Below are 19,663 nucleotides of genomic sequence, written 5' to 3'. Positions count from 1 at the left end.
ATGAACAAAACGAGAATTATTCGGAGCCTGATTTTCATAATAATTTAGTCTTATATTATTATTTCTGCAACTGTTAGATTTTATGTAAACATATTTTCAATACTGAAAGTGTATTGCCTACAACTCAAACTACAAAATTGGGAGACCTATATTGTGCGTAAATTATTCCGGTCCCTAACGGAAATCACTAGCAACTTGTTATTGTTTACGTTTGGGGCACCAACTTTACTGTTCTATACGCTTCAACAGTCGTAACGTCACTTCCCTTGTAATGACGCATGGTAACTTAGTAACTGGTTCTAAACTATCGGAACAATGGCGGACGCCCTTATGAAATATTTATCCGACGAGCATAAAAGCGTATCCAGAGGAAAAAAAAACACATTATAAATCTGATCATGTTTTGACTTTTACACATTCTGATCACAAGACATATGAAAAGTTATAGCCAGCATGAAGAATAAAAAGTACCGATTTTCTTTGTTTAGAACCACGATGGCCGCCGTTGCTGGGCGACGTGACATCAGACTATTGAATCCAATTAATTAATCATGATTATTGAAGTTGTCTGTTTGATTTAAAGCTTATCCGTTGAAAATCCGATTGTTCAGTGATCGCCGTGTAGGCTAAGTGTGCCAGATGTGTTGTCCTGTGGCAAATTTAGTCAATACCGTATTGAAATTACTGCGTCGTGTTCACATTGCTAGTTATGTGTCTTTCACGGTCATGTTGTACCGTTTATATTAATGGCTAGCCCGAAGGGCGAGAGCTCAGGTGGGTGCTGGTTCGGATAAGTAAGTAATGGCCTATAGTTTAATATAGAAGGAACGAAGTTGACATCACTCAGTTCTTTGTGTTTTTAGATAGCCATTTAAATAAGTTCTCACTAAATTATATCAATCAGACTAAATCACCTAAAAGTCTCATCCAGACACAAGTACATGTCCCCACTAAGAGGAACACACTCAAATGTTTACAAATCATGTGTAAACAAAACATAATACAGTGCATAACAGAGCTATGATTTAAAAGACAAAGAATATCATCTCCCAAAACTCTTAACTATATTTGATTGTTTCCCTCCCAGCTAGGGTATCCGGCCAGGGCCAGGACAAAACCAAGTAATCTCATTCCAAGACAAAGACAGAAAGCATTTCGGAAAACAGATATAGAGGTAATAGAAGACACAGTAATTGCCTCTCTGCTCACTATGGGAGGTCAGGAACCCCACCCAATGGTAAGGAGAGATGTTTGTTTTATGTTTTTAAGGGTTTTACGGCTCTTGCAACACATTGAGGTCATATCAGCGCCAGTAAAAAGGATGATAATGGGATAGTAAAAGTTCTAGAATTACAATTAAAGCACCCAAGAAGAAGTAAGACAAAGGGGAATTGGTTCAAATAGGAAACATGTACATTCCAAGAGCACAATGTCAGTGTTTTTAGTTTGAGATCACCTAAGTGCCTCCCTGTCCAGTATGGGAGGTCAAGAACCCCACCCAGTGGTAAGGAGAGAGTTAATTGATGCAAATGGTTAAGAACAAATAAAACTAAACGCAATTTTTTGATTTCAATAATGGCACACAGCGCTATATCTTATTTTTTAATTTAAGAAAATCATGAAAACAATTTTTAAAATGAGATTGTATATATATACAGTATCTTTATACAGTAAGGCAAAGGTTAGGTCAGTGTTCGTCAAATTCATTATTTTGAAATCGTACACATTATCACCTTTTACTGAAGATCTTGTACACTCCAGTCGTCACAATGAGCTAACATTGCATCGATCTTAATGGGAAAAAATAAATATGGTATCAAAATCCACTCACGTGTGAATCCATTACTCGCACATGTATGAAGTTGCTATAGTTTGACTCTATATTGTTTTAAGTATATCGCCATAAGAGAAAACAAATAGTTCAACAAATCGGGATCATTTAATTTGTTGTTTCCTTGGGCACTACTAACAACAACTCATTAGGCGATGCACAAACCTAAAAATGACGGTCAAAATATCAACTTTCTGTAGATGGAGGATAAATCAAAACATCTTACTTTGGAAAACACTCAAAAGTTAGTAGGTAGGGTACTTCTTACCATTTTATTTCCCAAATTCACTTTTCTGTGTCCCGTTCATCCCGACATGATTGAGCTTTTTTGAGCTTTTATATAGCGCAGTATCCAATAAACGTGCTCAAAGTGCTTTACAGGGGGTCCCTGGCCAACAGCAACATGTAGGACGGGTCATGACGTCTGTTAGGCGAAATTGCATTTTTTTCGGACAGAGACAACGCCGTTATACTCATTTTACACCTGAGTACGGTGAGAGAATGTGAGTTAACAGCCTTCTCCAAGGACTCAACTATGCGCCGAGCGAGGCTCGAACCCAAGACCTTCCGATCCGAAAGCGAGTGTCATACCACTAGACCACATAGCCGCACGATCCCGACATGATACTGTTTTGAGACGGTGGGTCACATATGTTATATCGTTGTTGGAAAGAAAGAAAAAAAAATCCCGATATGTCTTACGTTTACTGAGACGTAGGCATCGTTATCTTATAGCTTGACACTGGAACCCACAAGGACGTCATTTTTTAGGTTTGTGCAGCGTCTAGTGAGTTGTCGTTAGTAGAGCTCAAGGAAACAAGTGATCCCATTGGTTGAAGTATTGTATAGAACTCACATTTTGTTTTCTTTTGTGGCCAAAGACTTGTCTTTTGACGTCATTTTTTGGTCAGTGTCAGGCTATAAGTTAGGGATGGCTATGACCGTAGCCTTCGTTATGTTATAGCCTGACACTGAAATCCAAAAGGACTGGCAGTTTGACGTCATTATTTGGTTTTTGCACCGCCTAGTGAGTTGTCGTTAGTAGAGATCATGAAAACAAGTTATTTCATTGGTTGAACTATTGAATACAACTCACAATTTGTCTCTTTTGTGGCAAAAGACTGGCATTTTGACGTCATTTTTTGGTCAGTATCAGGCCATAACTTTACGAAGGCCACGCTATAACCGTAGCCATCGTTATGTTATAGCCTGACACTGAAATCCAAAAGGACTGGCAGTTTGACGTCATTATTTGGTTTTTGCACCGCTTAGTGAGTTGTCGTTAGTAGAGCTCATGGAAATAAGTTATTTCATTGGTTGAACTATTGAATACAACTCACGATTTGTTTTCTTTTGTGGCAAAAGCCTGGCATTTTGACGTCATTTTTTGGTCAGTATCAGGCCATAACTTTACGAAGGCCACGCTATGACTGAGACAGCCTCTCGGATATTTAGGTGATAGCGTATGAGTACGGGAGTATTCAACAAAAAAACTACAGTGACAATGTGCGGATTTTTTTTAGATTGGCCTGCAACATTGCGTGATCAAACATAAAATGTCTCAATAGAGTTTGCAAAATTATAACTTATGTGGTCATAATAATATTATTATCAGCATGCAAAATGAAATTTAGATATCAAAATCATAAAATTGAAATCAAGGAAAACAATTAAAGCTCATTGAAGTGAAATAAAATAAAAATCATCTTTGAACATAATTTATAAATTCAAAAAAAAAAAAAAAATTGAGAGAAATCATGACTCCCGGTTGTGACGACAAAAATATTAAAGAAAGATAAAAATCTTAATCAAAATACGGGATTAAAGAATTTAATAGATACAGTAGCTGTGAGATTCACTGATATTTGAAGAATCCGAGGACATTCTAGCACATTCCCGAGGGAAGCCAAAAAGCGTGCTAGAATTTGAGCGTGTCGAAATCCGATGCTCATGTGTGGTACAGATAAAATTCGGCCACCCAGCTCCATCCAGTAGTGCTGTATTGCAATTGCAAGAGCGTGCTGGAATTCGGTGTGCGAGTACTGTATACATACTATCATCGTCTGTATCTATATAATATTATAAGGCGCTCTCCGTAATAACGCTGAACACAATCAGATCATTGGTCAAAAAGTACATTTCACACAGTCAAAGTAGATTTAGGCTTGAAAGAAACACAGCAGCTGATGTCGTGTGTGCTCATTGTTGGCTTGTGAGATATTTATATATAAAAAAAAGAAGTATATATTGCCCTCGTATCGATATATATGTCAGCAGACTGGACCAGCACTAGACCTTGACTTTAAGCAGAAGTTGTATGAGTGTTGACTATAAGCGGATTCCACTGTAGATAAATATGTTTTCCACGAGACGAAAAAGTGTAGCGAACAAACTAGAAAAAATAACTTATGAGTAAATGGATAAATAAATAAATAAATAATAAATATTTAAGGCAGATTGTCTTAACTTGAATGCAGATTTTAGTACTTGAGTTAGCATGACAAAACACTGCCGTAATCTGAGAAAAAAACAAAAACAAACAAACAAAAAAAAACAAAACAAACAAAAACAACACCTATTAAAAATGTTGGCCAGAAAACTCGTCCTTCAAATATCAATCTATTAAAACGACCCTCATATTGTAAAAACTCTCAAAGCCTTCACTTCCGTGAAGTCCCAGGTTTGAGAATTTTTTTTTAGCAAGACTTGGGCCGTTTTAATCGATCGATATTTGAAGTACGAGTTTTCTGGTCAAAAAGCATTGTTGAAATTTTACAGAGTAATTTGCTTTGATTTGCATACAAAAAGGAAGACATTTTGAACAAGGCAAGCTGAATTGACATTTTAGAGGGACTATTTCTATTCTACCAATTTCATTAAAAAGTGTAGAAGAAAAAGACAAAACTCAAGTAATAACTACAGTGCTAAAATTGCTGTAATTATGGCTGTCATCAATATTCAAATACTTAAATGAAATAACGAAGCGATGTCAAAGACGATACAAAAACGCAATTAATGTAAAGTATGTTTTTGTTTTAAAGCGTTTTGCAGCGCTTGCAGCGCCAGTAAAGGGGAATAAAATGGTATAGTCAAATAATAGAATTACAACTAGAGAACCCAAAGAAAAAGGTAGATAAAAGAGAATTAGTTCAAATAGGGAACAGATGTAGATTCTAAGCACACTATCAGTGTACTTAGTTTAAGATAACCTAAATGTCTCATCCAGACACAAGCACAGGATCCCACTAAGTAGAATAGACTCAAATGCTTACATTATACATTCAAAACATCAAATTTAACAATATATAACAGAGATAATTTTACAAGGAAAAAATATAATCTCCCAAAAAATAACTATACATTTGACTGTTTCCCTCTCCTCCAGTCAGGGTCAGGACATTCCAAGACAAATACAGAAAGCAATTAGAAAACAGATATAGGGGAGGATAGAAGACACAGTAAGTGCCTCCCTATCCACGATGGGAGGTCAGGAACCTCACCCAGAATGTAAAGTATCTGAGGCCATTTAAGTCTTCAAAAGCCAAGCGAGGTCCACAAAGAAAGGGGTAGTTCGACAGCATCAAAGAGTGAACGGACATGACCCTGTTCTCTTGGCCTAGTGCAGGCCTGTGGCAAACAAACTGAGCAGCCCCGTATTACTCCATACACACAGTTCACAATAATTTCAGCATGGCACGATATTCGGCAATCCGGTTTTATATCATTCATGAGGCCTTGTAGGATTATAAAGTAGCCCTTGAGCAAATAGAAATTAAATACTGATTAGAAACAAAGAATAAAATATGTTCATATAAAAATAACATCATAATATGTTAGAAAAAAAAAGGGTGGAACGGGCACTTGTATCAATAATGATGAGAAAAATAGGGTATGGAGCTCTCTCTCTCTCTCTCTCTCTCTCTCTCTCTCTCTCTCTCTCTCTCTCTCTCTCTCTCTCTCTCTCTCTCTCTCTCTCTCTCTCTCTCTCTCGGCCAGGCGGAGTGTGTCGTGTCAATTGGATCCTGAGTTTAGCACTGACCCCATGACTTTTTATTTAATCTCTGTTTTCATCTGGTACTTCTCCATACTCTATTTTTTCTCATCATAATATGTTACCAACTCGGTCCTTCTGGTGCTATTTCAAACAACAACCAAACAATAAAGACATTAATACATTACTTAAAATCCAGACAGACCACAACAGGAAAATATTTTTGACATGTTTTGTCGGCTGGTACAATATTGACTGAGGAAGGGTTTTGAGCCCCAAACATTCAGTGTTTGGTGTTTAGTTCTTTTATCGAAGTTGTTATATTTATTTTTGTTCATTACTTTTTTTTACAATCCCCAACTTCTATCAGTTTGGTATAGCATTGAATAAACAAGCTCAGTGCACTTAAGAGTTGAGTATAGAATCACAAAATCAATTTGACATCATTCAAGAAATAAAAAATAAATATAAAAAACAGCTAATTCTACATTCACACATCCTCATTATAATCATAAAAGGATTTGACAACACGCCTAAATCTAATAGCATTATGGCAGGATGAGTTATTTTGGGTTCCAGCGTATCATCGGCATTGCCAGTCAAATGCTAAAACAACACTTCTATCCATTTATCTCCAATTACATATAAACACAAATGAATATAACAGCTTCAAAAATAACAGAATACCAACCACGGAATGTTTTGGGCTCAAAACCCTTCTTCAGCCAACTACAAAAAAAAAAAAACCAATATAAACATAAATGTATGTTTTTATTGGTGGATGAAGAAGGGTTTTGACCCCGAAACGTTCTGTGTTTGGTATTTTGTTCTTTTTTCGAAGCTGTTCTTTATTCATTTTTGTTTATTACTTTTTTACAATCCACAGTTACCAGCAGCAGCTTAGTATCACTTTGACTTGTGATCTCCTTATATATTTTACTTTGTTTTATCACTAATCAGATAATTTCACACTTTGCTTATATGCAACACTTACTCCAACAAAGAAGTTGTCAATATATATATTATATACAAACAGCCCGCTTAATTGCACACTCCTCTTAATTGACTAATCTATCCAAATTTCCGCAAATGTAAGATTAAGCAGAGTGAACTATACAAAGGTGACCCATCAACTCATTACAGTATTAAGTCAGGATAAATCGGACTCCTAAAATAAAAATTTTGAATTGAAATGATAAGAAATACGAACTTTTAAAGTCTTTTGCAATGTAAGAAATTGCATCTGATCTCCACGGTCAATTAAAAGTGGTCCATCCGAGCCATTGGGCCAGTGGAATTGGAGTTTATCCCGGTTTCTATAGCGTGAAATAGACAATAGGACGCTTGTCTATCGCAAAGTACTTTCTGCCAGATCTAACAGATCCAGCTACCCAATCACTGCTGGGTGGACAGGAAGGTCAGAAATTTTTTTTGACTGCACCTAGGATCGATCTCGGTCCCTTTGATTGTGAAGCGAGTGCTCTACTAACTGACCTATCAGGACCCCTTTCCTCCACTGTAATGAATAGAAATTATTCAAACGTTTCATATTTGTGGCTATAAATTCAATTTTCCTCACCTCGTACACCAAGACATAATACTACTTTGAGTTGGTGGGTGGGTGACAAATTTTAACCCGTAATGATAAAGATTAAAACATTTCATGGTTTATGCTTGATAACTTGGATATGTGGCCATTCCACTGGATCCTCCTCCACATCGTAAAGCCAGGACATGGGAATCAGTAAATTGAGAAGCCAGTTTCTTCCGAACACAGATCTTATTTTCTTGTTTAAACTTCTCGTATCCTTTACTTCCAGTGTCCGTTTTAAGAAGACTTTTTCAAATGATGTCAGACCCCAACAAATAAGGTGGGTATTAGTGTAGATGAAAGTGGAGGTGACGAGGTCAAAATATATGCAACATGATAATGTGGTGATGCAAAGGGCTGCCTGGAATGACACATATCCGAGTAACCATCGAATAAGAACAATAGGAACAAAAATATCGACGTAAGACATGTCCTCCCACAAAAACATGTAAATATATGGAAAGCCGTGAATTGTTGAGTACACACTACACACCCAGGCCCATAATAAGAACGTGTAGAAATATCTATGATTGCGATACCCGACACAATTTCCAGCAAAAAAGCAGTGATGGTCTCTTTTAAGAATGCATGTTTTACACACAGGACAATGATGACATCTAGGTGGGCGTATCCTATTACAGTCAAAACATGGCACCCATGACCAGTAAGGATAAGTGACTGTGTTGTTTTTCTTGGAAATAACAGGGGCTGGGGCTGATGATTTTCCTTTATCCATTGTAGAAGCCTTTGAGGCGGCTTTTGTTTTAGATGCACCAGAGGACGACTGCGGAACTTTTGAATTATCCTCATCAGTTGATTTAACCAAATCTGAAATACTTTTCTGCTGCTCTTTTTTAAATTCCATTTCTAAATTTGCCTTATATGCATCTTGCATGAGTTTCGTCTTAGGGTCTTCAGTAGAATTTTCATCTTTCTTGGTAGAAGATTTCTTTTCAGCAGCAGAGGATTGGCTTTTCTCTCCATTGTCTGAGTTGGTTTGCATAAGTTTGGCACAAGATGAATCTTCATTATCTTTTGAGTTTCCCTGTAAATGAATGAAGAAAAGAAATGTTTTTCTAATTAAGATCAAAATGCATAATAAAAAATTGTGAGAGTATAATAAATATAGGAGTGGTAATAATATATTCAGCTTGATTTATCACCTATAGAGTTTGCTAGATTATGGAAGATAATATATATATATATATATATATATATACAGCTCCACGCTGTGGACTTTAAAAATATTGAACAAAAATAAATATGAAAGCTACAAATAAGAACTCAATACATAACGAAGAATGCTATTATTCAACACCTTATGTTACAACCATTCTACTGGATTTTATTTTTGATTTTTAAAAATTAATAAAATTTTCCATTCTATTATATTCGTTAGATTTCATATTTCAAATCTATTCCCCACGGACTTTGGTATTGTAGGGATCAGCAGATTTAACAGGAAAATATCTAAGAGAAAAAATTTGTAATGGCTTCATTATAGTTGGACTAAATTTTCATTATCATACTGGTGAAATTTATACAATCACTTAGAAAAATAAACGAAACTATAAAAGAAAATTGTGGCTTTAAAATAAAATCCTTACATGTTTAGCAAGGACTTCTTTGTACATTTCATCCTCTTCCTTTTCCTTTGCTTTGATTTTCAACAATCGTGGGTAGGTAGAATCGACATAGCGTATCCCGAGCCAATTTGCCATAATTTCAAATAGCAAAAAAATAGATAATGCTTGTTGCCAGAAAATTACTCTGTCATTTCCCTCGTACATTAATGGCATTACATCAAAGAAGGCAATTTTCCAGGCAGATGCAACGGTGAATAAGTAAACTGGCACTGCAAATCTGTAAAAGAGATTAAAGTATTGAAAGAATTGAACTGAATTGAATTCGTTAAGATACAAGTGTGATTAATATTTGTCATAATAAAAAACAAATGTGGTTTATTACGATTGTTTCAATATCATGTGATGTACAAAGCATTGAAAGGATAGATCATTCTAGTTAGCCTTTTAGAAGATAAGATAAATATAAGGGTATTTTACGAAAAGTATTATCAATTAACAAAATTTCAGGGACTGAGAGGTGAATAGGTTATCAATATTACATTATGCAAATATATCTTAATTTAATTTTTCTGAAGGTAGACAGTACCATCATGAAACATGAATGCAAAGTTATCACAATAGACTTGGAAGCTCATTTCAGGCTTGGTATGCAGCATGGAATATGAATTATCCAGCAAACAAATGTTCAATGTCAACAGGAATCACCCATGTTGTCCTAAGTGAAAAAATTAGGAATTAATAATCCTGCCCAAGAAAAAAAAAGGAAAGTGTTTGAAGCGGGGCTCAACCCGTGACCTTTTGGGTCGCAATCCAAGCCACTCAAACACTTTGCCCCCAATGTAAAGATAGGCTTTGATAAAATAGTAATGCATATCAAATTGTATGAACGAACAAAATGGTTCATTAAGGTTCTGAATTTGAAAAACAAAATCAATTTGATAAACTGCTCAAGAATCAAAATATATTATGAACACCTCCTACATTTACTTTAAAGAAAGGAAAAAAAGCCAATTATCAACAAATTTTAAATCATATGAAAGGCCACTTCATAAGGACAGATTTGTGATTTTTTCAAATATTAGAAATAAAAAGTGTTAAAAAATCAAACCGAACAAACAAAACAAAACAAATATCAAATAAAATTAAAAAAAAAAAAAAATCAAGAACGCGATGTTGGGGCCAAAGTTATTTTTCAAAGTACTGGTGGGTCTTTGATTACCCTACCTCCCTTGTGCATTGCATTTTTGTCCAATGTTCCTTCCAGGCTTCCGCAATATCAAAGTTTTTGAGTTCTGAATGGTAAAAGTGTTTTCTGGATTTGAGTTGTAGCAGTGGATAACATTTATAATCTAAAACATACCTGTTCACAAATTCAGGAGTTAATATATTCTTTAAGGCATCAGTTCTTTTTTTCTTCTTCTGAGTGTAATGTTCTTGGAGTTTCTCCTTGAGACTTTTGCTATTTGCAATAGCCTCTGCGGTTGGAATCCCTTCCCTTTCTTTCTTTGTAATGACCATCTCAATCGGGCAGGTGAGCTTTGCCCCATCCTTCTCTTTCCCCATTGTCCCTGTTAAGAGAAATTGAAGGTGTATATATTGCATACCATTTCTTGTACTTTCATGATTACTATTATTCGTTTCAAAACATGTGCCTGCAGAAAACCACAAATTCCTTAAAAGATACCTGTTGTTGTGCTTTGGTTTTTTAGCATGCAGGCGTACATTTTAAACGACATTACAAATTTTGAATATTAAAGTCAAATTGGTTTCTTCTACTTTTAAAGAAATTCTCACTCATACTGGCGAATGTCTACAGTAATGAGGTGACACAACCAGTGGAAAAAATAATGTTAACAAGTTGATAATAAGAAGTGCAGGTGATGTACACAATGTACACGTTCCTCTTACAGTATCACCACTTAAAATACCCCATTTTCCTACTGAAATTCTGAGACAAGAGAGAGAGATAGATGGATAGATAGATAGATAGATAGATAGATAGATAGATAGATAGATAGATAGATAGATAGATAAATAGAGAGAGAGAGAGAGAGAGAGAGAGAGAGAGAGAGAGAGAGAGAGAGAGAGAGAGAGAGAGAGAGAGAGACGGGGAGACAAAAAGAAATGGGGTGAAGGGCCATTGTTGAATATCTTGATAGCAAATTTTGTGATAATAATATTGATTCCGACATTGAAATGGGTATTGCGCTGAAGAATATGCATCAAATTTCGACCACTTATTGAAGCTCATCATTGAAATTGCACTACAAAGCGCTGTAGCTGTAGCGTGAGAAATAGGCCCCTTAATCATTACCTACCTATTGGCCTAATGACGGATGGGAGCACGGCAGTACGCTCAGCAGGCGAATAGCAGCTAACTAAAGGAAACTAATAAAGCATTACAAATCTTTTAATATTTGGGCACATTAGGTTACCTTATTATTTTGGAGCTGGATATTATCCTTATAAAATCTCCAAATATTTTACTGGCTCCTCATACCCAATCAAAGCTGTCTAAATCGAGGGGAAACAAAAAGAATTCCACAGTAGCAGTACAGCACGTAAGAACACGCATTGACTGCTATGGTTACGTATAAACATAAGTAGTACTATTTTATTTTCGACTTTTCCACCAGATTTATTTTGTTTTGTTTCTTTTTTTGTTTTTTTTTTTTTGGTTTCAACTAAACATCGAAAGCGATAGATACATGTCCAACAAAATAATCTTCTTTAGTTTCAAATAGGTAAAGGGCAACCGAATTCTTTAAAAGTTAGGATGACTGCAGTTTGCTGATAAAATCACGAATGTATATTAACCTCTCAGCCTCATATCTTTGGCCTAATTTGGAACAATTTATTGTTGTTATTGTTGATTTATTATGCCGGGGCTTTTTCATAAAATTAAATTTGTTCTAATTCAAGTTCCGTTCTTACCTCTGACTACTCTGATCTGCTCTAATGCAAAAGAATAGCAACTAGAACTTGTCGTGTCGTCAGTGTATCATTCCGTGGGACTGAAAAAAATTCAAAGGGATAAGTAATAATGTAATTGACATCATTAATCTAAGAATTCGAACCGCATTTAAAAAGAAGCACAAAACGAAAAGAGTCGAGAGTAATATCCCTTAGTGGTTTCGTTTTGTCACTGAAGAAAACGAAATTGTCCTTCCCAAACTTCTACGTCTTGTACTTGTATATAAGAATTGAATCCATTCATTACGCATTTTTGTTTCAGCAGTCACTACAATGTCTGGTGGCAAAGATGATGGAGATTATGTTTTATCTCCAAAACTTGGAGGAGGTCCACACGGCGTCGGTAACGTATATTTAAAAAAATCATAATTTTAGAATAATGAATAAGATAGACGTCTAGATAGATAGATAGACTTGAACTTGAATATAGAAAAGTGGGAGTAGGAGTAGAGAGTGAAGTAAATTTAGGTATCGAGTTTGACCAGTGGACCGACATTTAGCTCCTTTACGTTGTCCACCATTAGATAGAAACCCTCTCCCCCCCCCTCCCCCCCGCAAAAAAAAAAAAAATAAAAAATAAAAAACAAACAAAAAAACTTAACTTCTGCCGTCAAAAGCAGTTTAGATTTGAAGATGCATTTGTTTTCTATTAAAAAAACATTCGGTACTAGGACTATCTAGTACTAGATAGACAATCCTTGGTGAATTTCAAAAGTTATGTTTAAGTTTGAATTTGAAATTATTTCGTAATTTTCACTCCTTGCAAAATCTTCTGAATCAATCATCATTCAATGGATGTCGTCTTAAAAAGACCCGTTTTTAAAAATAGTTTCTTTAGAAGCTTGAAGCCTGAATCACAATATATTCTTACTGCTCTTATGGTGGAAACGTTTTTTTCTGCATCAAAAAATACTGTAAATGGAAACTAATTTGAAAACAAAAATCCAGCGTCACTTGCAAAGGGTTAATTGCACTAGACTCCCACCTTCCTGCATCCTGTGACACTCCTACCTCACTTGCTAATCATAAAAAAGTAAATAACAATCAATACTAATACTAAGTTGAAAAAAAAAGAAGAAATAGGGGTTGGGGATGAGGGGGAGGGAGAGCAAACCCAGTTGCAATGTAACCTTTTAGAGGCGAAATTCGATCTTCGACCCAACACCAGATCTTCCCATTTTCAAGAGTTGCAATACTCTGACTGCTCTCTTGGTGGAAATGCTGTATTCTCTCTCATTAACAATAATAAAGATAAAAGGAAACTATTATCTAAAAACAAAAAATCAGCTTCGCTGTTAAGTGGTTAACAAAGTCTGCTGAAGCATCCGTGACATGCACTACATCATCAGGTGACCCGTCTATCTTTCATCTTCCTCCATGCCCCCTTCCCCCCATCCCTTATCCCTCCAATTCATGGTAGTGGTAGTGGTGTTGGCGGCAGCAGTGGTGGTGGTGGAGGAGGGGGATGGGGATAAAAGGCCCTTTTACTTTTATTCAATCAACTTGTCTGCTATGGAGCCAGTCCTCTTTAAAAATGTACGAGAAATAACACTTTTCTTTTTTCCCTGTTCCAACGAATATATCTTCTGTTGACAGGTCTAATTGTTTGTAGCAGATGACAAATTTCTCAAAACGGTCACGTGACAGCGTAATAACAACACAGGAACTCTGGGAATTGTAATTGTCGGTACTTCCTTTAAACCATGTAAACAACAAAATTTCGTATTCTGTCAACTCAACGGGGCAGATAAGGATCTTTTTTTTTAACGAACTAAAGTTCTGAAAAATCAAAATGTTTCTTAGAAAGTTGAAAGATGCTAGTTTTTGAAACAGAGATAGGTTTTTTTCCCGAAACATTTGTTTTTAATGTGAGGGCATGCTCAAGGCGAAGTGGCCTTTAGAAGCCCTGGACCCGGACCCAATTACGTCTCGCAGATTTTCAGGCAATTTTTTCAGGGGGCAGATGCAGGCCTGTCATCAAAATCGGTTAAGAATGTCAGAATAGCTTAATTTCAAGACTGACCTTACAATACATCAACAAGAAATGGCCGATTAGAGCTGAATCAATGAGCTAAAAAGACTGTAATTTTCTTTGTGTGAACAAATATAGTGAAGAATCTTCTAAGTAGCTGTAACACAGCTTACAGTTGGCGAGCTTATAAGTTATATATGTGCTTTAGGAAATACATTCATCTTATGCTGTGCTTGGTAGCATTGGCAGTCATTGCTCTCCACTCCTCTCTTTTTTTCTGTTGCTCTGATAGTGTTGCCGTTTCTTTCCATTCCCAGCCAGTCTGTCAGGCAATCTAAATGTTGTTTTGATTGATGCCAAATCGACTTAACCATTTGCTCCTCTATATGAATTCAATTTGGGGGATAAGGGAGAGTTTATGACAATTAAGTAGGTTCAATGTCAGAAACGGAGAGACATTGAATTACATTTCATCTCAATCATTCATTATTGCTTCATATAATCAAAGTGACAAATTAGGGAGCAGGCACTGGTGTAAGAGAAAGTTCTGAAAAAGTTTGTATGAAATAGTTTTTTTTCTTGTGTTTTTCTTTCTGCTTTGTCTGGCACGGTTTCATACAAACTTTTTCAGATCTTTATTATCGACATTTGAAAGCAATTTTGAGGGGTTCATTTACTTGTTTAAAAAAAAAAATATTTTGATTGTCAATCAGGAGATCCTAATGACCGGTCACTCAGACGAGCGGAGAAAGAAATACTGATTCCCCAGAAAATGAAAGCAAAGGCAAAGAAGGAAATATGTGCTGAACAAGTTAAAGGTACATTTTTCTAACAATAACATTGATAAATATTCAAGGTTGCCAATTTTCTCTATATTTATGGAATTCAGTATGTTCTAAACTCTCAGTATATTTTCCAATCACCTGCTAAACAGAAAAAATGTTAGTATATAATGTCTTTTTACTGGAGTTCAAAACTCAGAAAGGGGTTGGTCTATGTGTCTGTGTAAAAGTTCAGTAAATGAATTGGCAAGCCTGAATATAACCTATTACAATCTATTCTACTGTAGCCCATAAATTTTTAATCTTAAATTATTATATATTTTGCTTTTCTTTAGTATGTTATTTGATTTGTAATGTAGATCTTGTTGTCATGAATTTTCTATTATTTAGATTATTATACTGATTGGCTGACTCATCTCTCTCTCTCTCTCTCTCTCTCTCACTCTCTCTCTCTCTCTCTCTCTCTCTCTCTCATACGCTCTCTTTATCTCCATCTCTCTCTCTATAACACATTATCTCCCTCTGTCATTCTCTCTCTCTCTCTCTCTCTCTCTCTCTCTCTCTCTCTCTCTATATATATATATATATATATATATATATAATTTATGAGTGTTGGTGGGTACTTGTAGGTACGAAAGTGCTCGATAATGGTGGTTAGAGCTAATATATAAATGTAAATTTTCACTCACATTATTCTTGCCAAGACGATTCGTTTCAGTGTTCCCACCTCATCAGTCGGCATAATCCATTTGTAAGAAATGTCCGTAGAAAACTCCAAACTAACGTTGTTTCGAGCGAATCAACGTTAGTTTGGAGTTTTCTACGGACATTTCTTACAAATGGATTATGCCGACTGATGAGGTGGGAACACTGAAACGAATCGTCTTGGCAAGAATAATGTGAGTGAAAATTTACATTTATATATATATATATATATATATTGCTATCTATCACACATTCTCTTTATCTCCATCTCTCTCTCTCTCTATTACACATTATCTCTCCCTCTCTCTCTCACACTCTCTCTCTCTCTCTCTCTCTCTCTTTCTCTCTCGTCCATTTCTATTTCTTTTACTGTCCATGAAATTGTCCACTGCCTTTGTGGATCAGAAATTATGTCGACTTCTCTTCAAAGGGTTTATTTACTGAAATATACACAATGAATTTTGTTCTGTTTTTTTCCTTTTCAACCAATCCTCTACTTACACCAACAGCTTTTGGAGTATGTGCCAAAGAACAGGGGTTCATGATGCCTTTCAGATGTCGGCCCTTAGCAAATGAATTACACAAATGTCTAAGCGATGCGTAAGAATTTTCTTAATGATAATAATGATGATGATGATGATGGTGATGATGATAATAATAATGGTAATAATAGTAATGATGATATTAATAATAATGGTGTTGATGGTGATTTTAATAATATTAGTAATCTTATTATAATGGAGCAAAGTCCCAAAAACTGTAGCTCTATAGGAAACCAAGAACAGTCAAATTTGGACTGTTTATTGGGAACGACAAAATGCTTGGAGCGGTAGTCATCTGATTAAAAAATAATGTTTGGTTTCTTCACAATTTGAATAAAAACACTAAATTTTCAATTATCAGTAATCTGTGATAGTATTTTTCAATTTTACATTGTCGTATTGATATATTTTTCCTTAATGTTCAAAGTTGTGTAAAACTGTCTGTGAATGATACAATGCAAGCTATATGAGATTCTGTAATTATGCACTATTATATAAGGCATTTAAAGGATAATTCCTATATTAAGCCTTGAGTAAGATAAGAAAAGATAAAAGAAAAAGGGATGGTGCCATTATACGACGACTTCCTCCACTTCCAGTACCACAAATTAACGCACAAATAACTAAAGAAATCAGAAAGCGTAAAAAGGGTAAGAAAAGAGGCCAAAGACATTATTTTTACAACGTCTAGATTCCAAACTCACAGATCTATAATGAGTTGAAAACGTTTTGGTTTCAGTTCACTTTTTTATAGTCAGTGCTGATTATGTGTTTCTTAAATCAGGTAGCTTAGCCCTCCCGTCTCCGTTTATAGAGCGGGAATACATGCTATAGAAACTGGGATAAACTCCAGGTCCATGGGCCTAATGGCTCTGAAGGACTACCTTTTTTAAAAAAAAATAAATTTAAAAAAATGTTATTTCTTCTTCTTTTCTTAACAGATACAAAGATCAGGCATTCGTCGATAAATGCACAGAGGAATACTTGAAAGAAAGATCAGAGTATAGGCGGACTGGAATTCGAACCAAAGAGAGGAAGAAGGAAGTTATTATGTGAAGTGTAATCTTTCGTATGGTGTGCAGTGTATGGAATGGAATTGTGAAACTATTTGGGTATTCAAATGTATGATACACGTTCAAAAGTTCATTTAGGCCTTTTCTGGTCAACAAACATATGTTTTCTCTGAACAATAAATTATAGCAGTGTATCTTGGATGTCTGAAGTTCAATGAGACTTGGTTCATTTGTTGAATACATGGTGCCATTTACAATGCAAATATGCTTCTTTCAAAAAAATCCTTTCGAAAGTGTCGTGGTTGAAAATGGATGCTCTATTTTGTTATTTATTATCTATACAAACTATTTTGCAAGAATACTTGAACTAACTACGAAAGATAACAAATAGTGAGATGTAAATGACAACAATTCATAAAATTAAAATTTTTTTTTTTTAAATATGAAAAAATAAGGTTCTCCTCATTTTGTCTTTGATTCAATTTTTTTTTTGTATTCTAGGTACAGTACTGTTTACAAATTTGGGTAGGAAAAAAGGCAACTAGTATTTTTACATAGTTGGGAAGTTGGATTCAAGTTCTTCTGTGCTTTAATTGAAATGTTGTGACGTTTTTCTTTTTTTGTATATACAAGATGTTATATAGTTTTATGTTGCGGTTGTTTGATGAAAATTGAATAAGACAAAAGGAAGCTGGTACTGAATGTGGGGTTCATCACCTTGAATTGATTTCATGTCAGAATGAATTAATTATTATAATTGTAATAATAATGATAATGATCAGATATTTTCCAATTAACACCAATTGTAATGAATTTTGTTGATTTATTTAATTGTTAAAATCAAGATCAGGTGAATAATCGTTTGCAAGAGATGAATTTTTCCTGATGTTTCTGAACTTTATTAAATGTGAACAATATAAACAAATAAAAATGAAGAATATATAGATACACAGTATACATATTTGTGTTTTGTCATTTTCAATCCCTCTTTTTTCTCTTGCAAAATAAGAAATGAAGAGAATATAATTTCCATATTATTTTTGTATTATGCCTTTCTGTAAAATATCAATGTTTTACCTATTTGTCTATTTGGCATGTACTATGGGGTTGTACTGGTTGTTTCATTGACCAGAAATAAATAAAAGGGGACAGAACCACCTAAATGGCAGGAAATATTCTTAATGGTTAATACTTAGTAATGCTCGAACCATCAATTAGTTAAGACATTGTGTAAATTCAGAAATATTGGATATTTGTTAATAACCTTGAGCTTTTATACAACGCAATATCCACTAAACGTGCTCAAACGCTTTACAAAGGGTCCCTGATGAATGGCACCACGTAACTTATAGAATTAGGTATGACACCTGTTAGGTGATATTACAATTTGCTCCTTCAGAGACAACGCTGTTCATGGTGAGATACTCATTTTACACCTGAGTACAGTGAGAGAATGTGAGTTAAGAGCCTTTTCCAAGGACTCTTCTATGTGCCCGGGACATTCTGATCTGAAAGTTTATCACAATCTCTTGATATAGTGGGCAGCATTATAGGCCTTTAATTGGAAATGACAATTCATTAAATTATACTTGCAAAAGGTCAGGATGTGTCTAATGATCAGAAGTGCTTTATGACTAATAATATATTAAATAACTATGAATAGCTATGCTATATTTGCATTAGATTTGGGCTTGACTGACGGGCCAGTAGATTTTCCTCCTTTTTGACAAAATTGTCATTATCATCACTGGGGGGACCTGTGCTTGTGTCTTGATGAAACATTTAGATTATCTCAAAATAAGTACACTGATAGCGTGTTCTTCCTTTTTCTTGGGTACTTTAATTGTAATTGTAATTCTTGAACTTTTTACTAGATCCCATTTTCTTCCTTTTTACTGGCGCTGATATGACCTTACATTTGTTGCAAGCGCCGTGAAACTCGTAAAAATAAACAAATACCTTTCTCTTTCATGAAATAATTATGGGGTTTTAGGTATAATAAAAGCAAATTTTGCTGTTTTTGGCTTGCAAAATTTGGGATTTTTTTTGGCAAAAAACTGCCATGTCAGTGTATATGCAGCTCTGCTCAAAATCAGGGAAGCTATTTATAAAGGTTGCAGGGACTTATTTCGGCTCAAAACAGGGGCTTGAGAGGTTTATCCCCTTGACATTCGGTGGGGGTGCTTGAGGCATATCAGAGGCAAGGGACTAATTCTGGTTTACCATCACTAGACCATCCCGGATGTCGAGCCGATACGCAGGCGCCATGAACAGCCAGCCCTGATATGTGACAGATTGGAGATTCAACCTGGTGCCCAAATGGCTTCGGCCATTCTGGACTCCACACCATTTCAGCTCAATTTTTTTTGCGAATCCAAGGCTAAAAGTCAAATTAAGGACCGAGCATTACGCCTAACATATTTTCTTAATATTCATTCGAGTCAACAGGTGATAGAATTACTCTTTCTTTTAGAAAGGTTTGCAAGTTACTTGTATACCAATCTGTAAAAAGTAGTTTATAATTTTTAGATTTGCCAGTAATTCTGTGCTCGTTGGCATAAATATAACATTAGATTTACAGAACAATGTTAACCCCCGACCCTTTTTATTTTATTTTTTTTAAAGAAAAGACTAACTGGAAAAGAAGATCACACAATATTTGTATAATTAATTTTAA

The 19,663-nt window shown here is 35.2% G+C and overlaps 2 protein-coding genes across 3 annotated transcripts; one reads left to right on the top strand and one right to left on the bottom strand.

The window, feature by feature from the left end:
* Window positions 1-1,591: 1,591 nt before the first annotated feature.
* On the bottom strand, window positions 1,592-12,024 carry LOC144957252 (uncharacterized). Of its 2 annotated transcripts, none has more exons than XM_078888335.1 (4): window positions 11,435-11,572; window positions 10,360-10,567; window positions 9,021-9,276; window positions 1,592-8,458 (listed from the first exon to the last, which is right to left on the bottom strand). In XM_078888335.1, the coding sequence occupies exons 2-4, from the start codon at window positions 10,560-10,562 to the stop codon at window positions 7,484-7,486; spliced, it is 1,434 nt and encodes a 477-aa protein (XP_078744461.1). In that variant the 5' UTR covers window positions 10,563-10,567; window positions 11,435-11,572; the 3' UTR covers window positions 1,592-7,483. The 2 variants fall into 2 exon arrangements, with proteins under 2 accessions (XP_078744461.1, XP_078744462.1); XM_078888336.1 differs by lacking the exon at window positions 11,435-11,572 and adding an exon at window positions 11,934-12,024 and having other exon boundaries at window positions 5,770-8,458.
* Window positions 12,025-12,126: 102 nt separating this feature from the next.
* LOC144957251 (COX assembly mitochondrial protein homolog) lies at window positions 12,127-17,941 on the top strand. The gene is made up of 4 exons (XM_078888334.1): window positions 12,127-12,315; window positions 14,658-14,762; window positions 15,941-16,031; window positions 16,915-17,941. Exons 1-4 carry the CDS (start codon window positions 12,246-12,248, stop codon window positions 17,027-17,029), a joined length of 381 nt encoding a protein of 126 aa, XP_078744460.1. The 5' UTR covers window positions 12,127-12,245; the 3' UTR covers window positions 17,030-17,941.
* The last annotated feature ends 1,722 nt before the right edge of the window (window positions 17,942-19,663 follow it).

The sequence above is a fragment of the Berghia stephanieae genome, chromosome 11, assembly GCF_034508935.2.
Source record: "Berghia stephanieae isolate SIO BIC M18660-M18661 chromosome 11, UCSD_Bste_1.3, whole genome shotgun sequence".
NCBI classification, from domain to species: Eukaryota; Metazoa; Mollusca; class Gastropoda; order Nudibranchia; family Aeolidiidae; genus Berghia; species Berghia stephanieae.
Note: the sequence above shows the minus strand (reverse complement) of the source record. Positions and strands in the feature narration are given on the sequence as shown.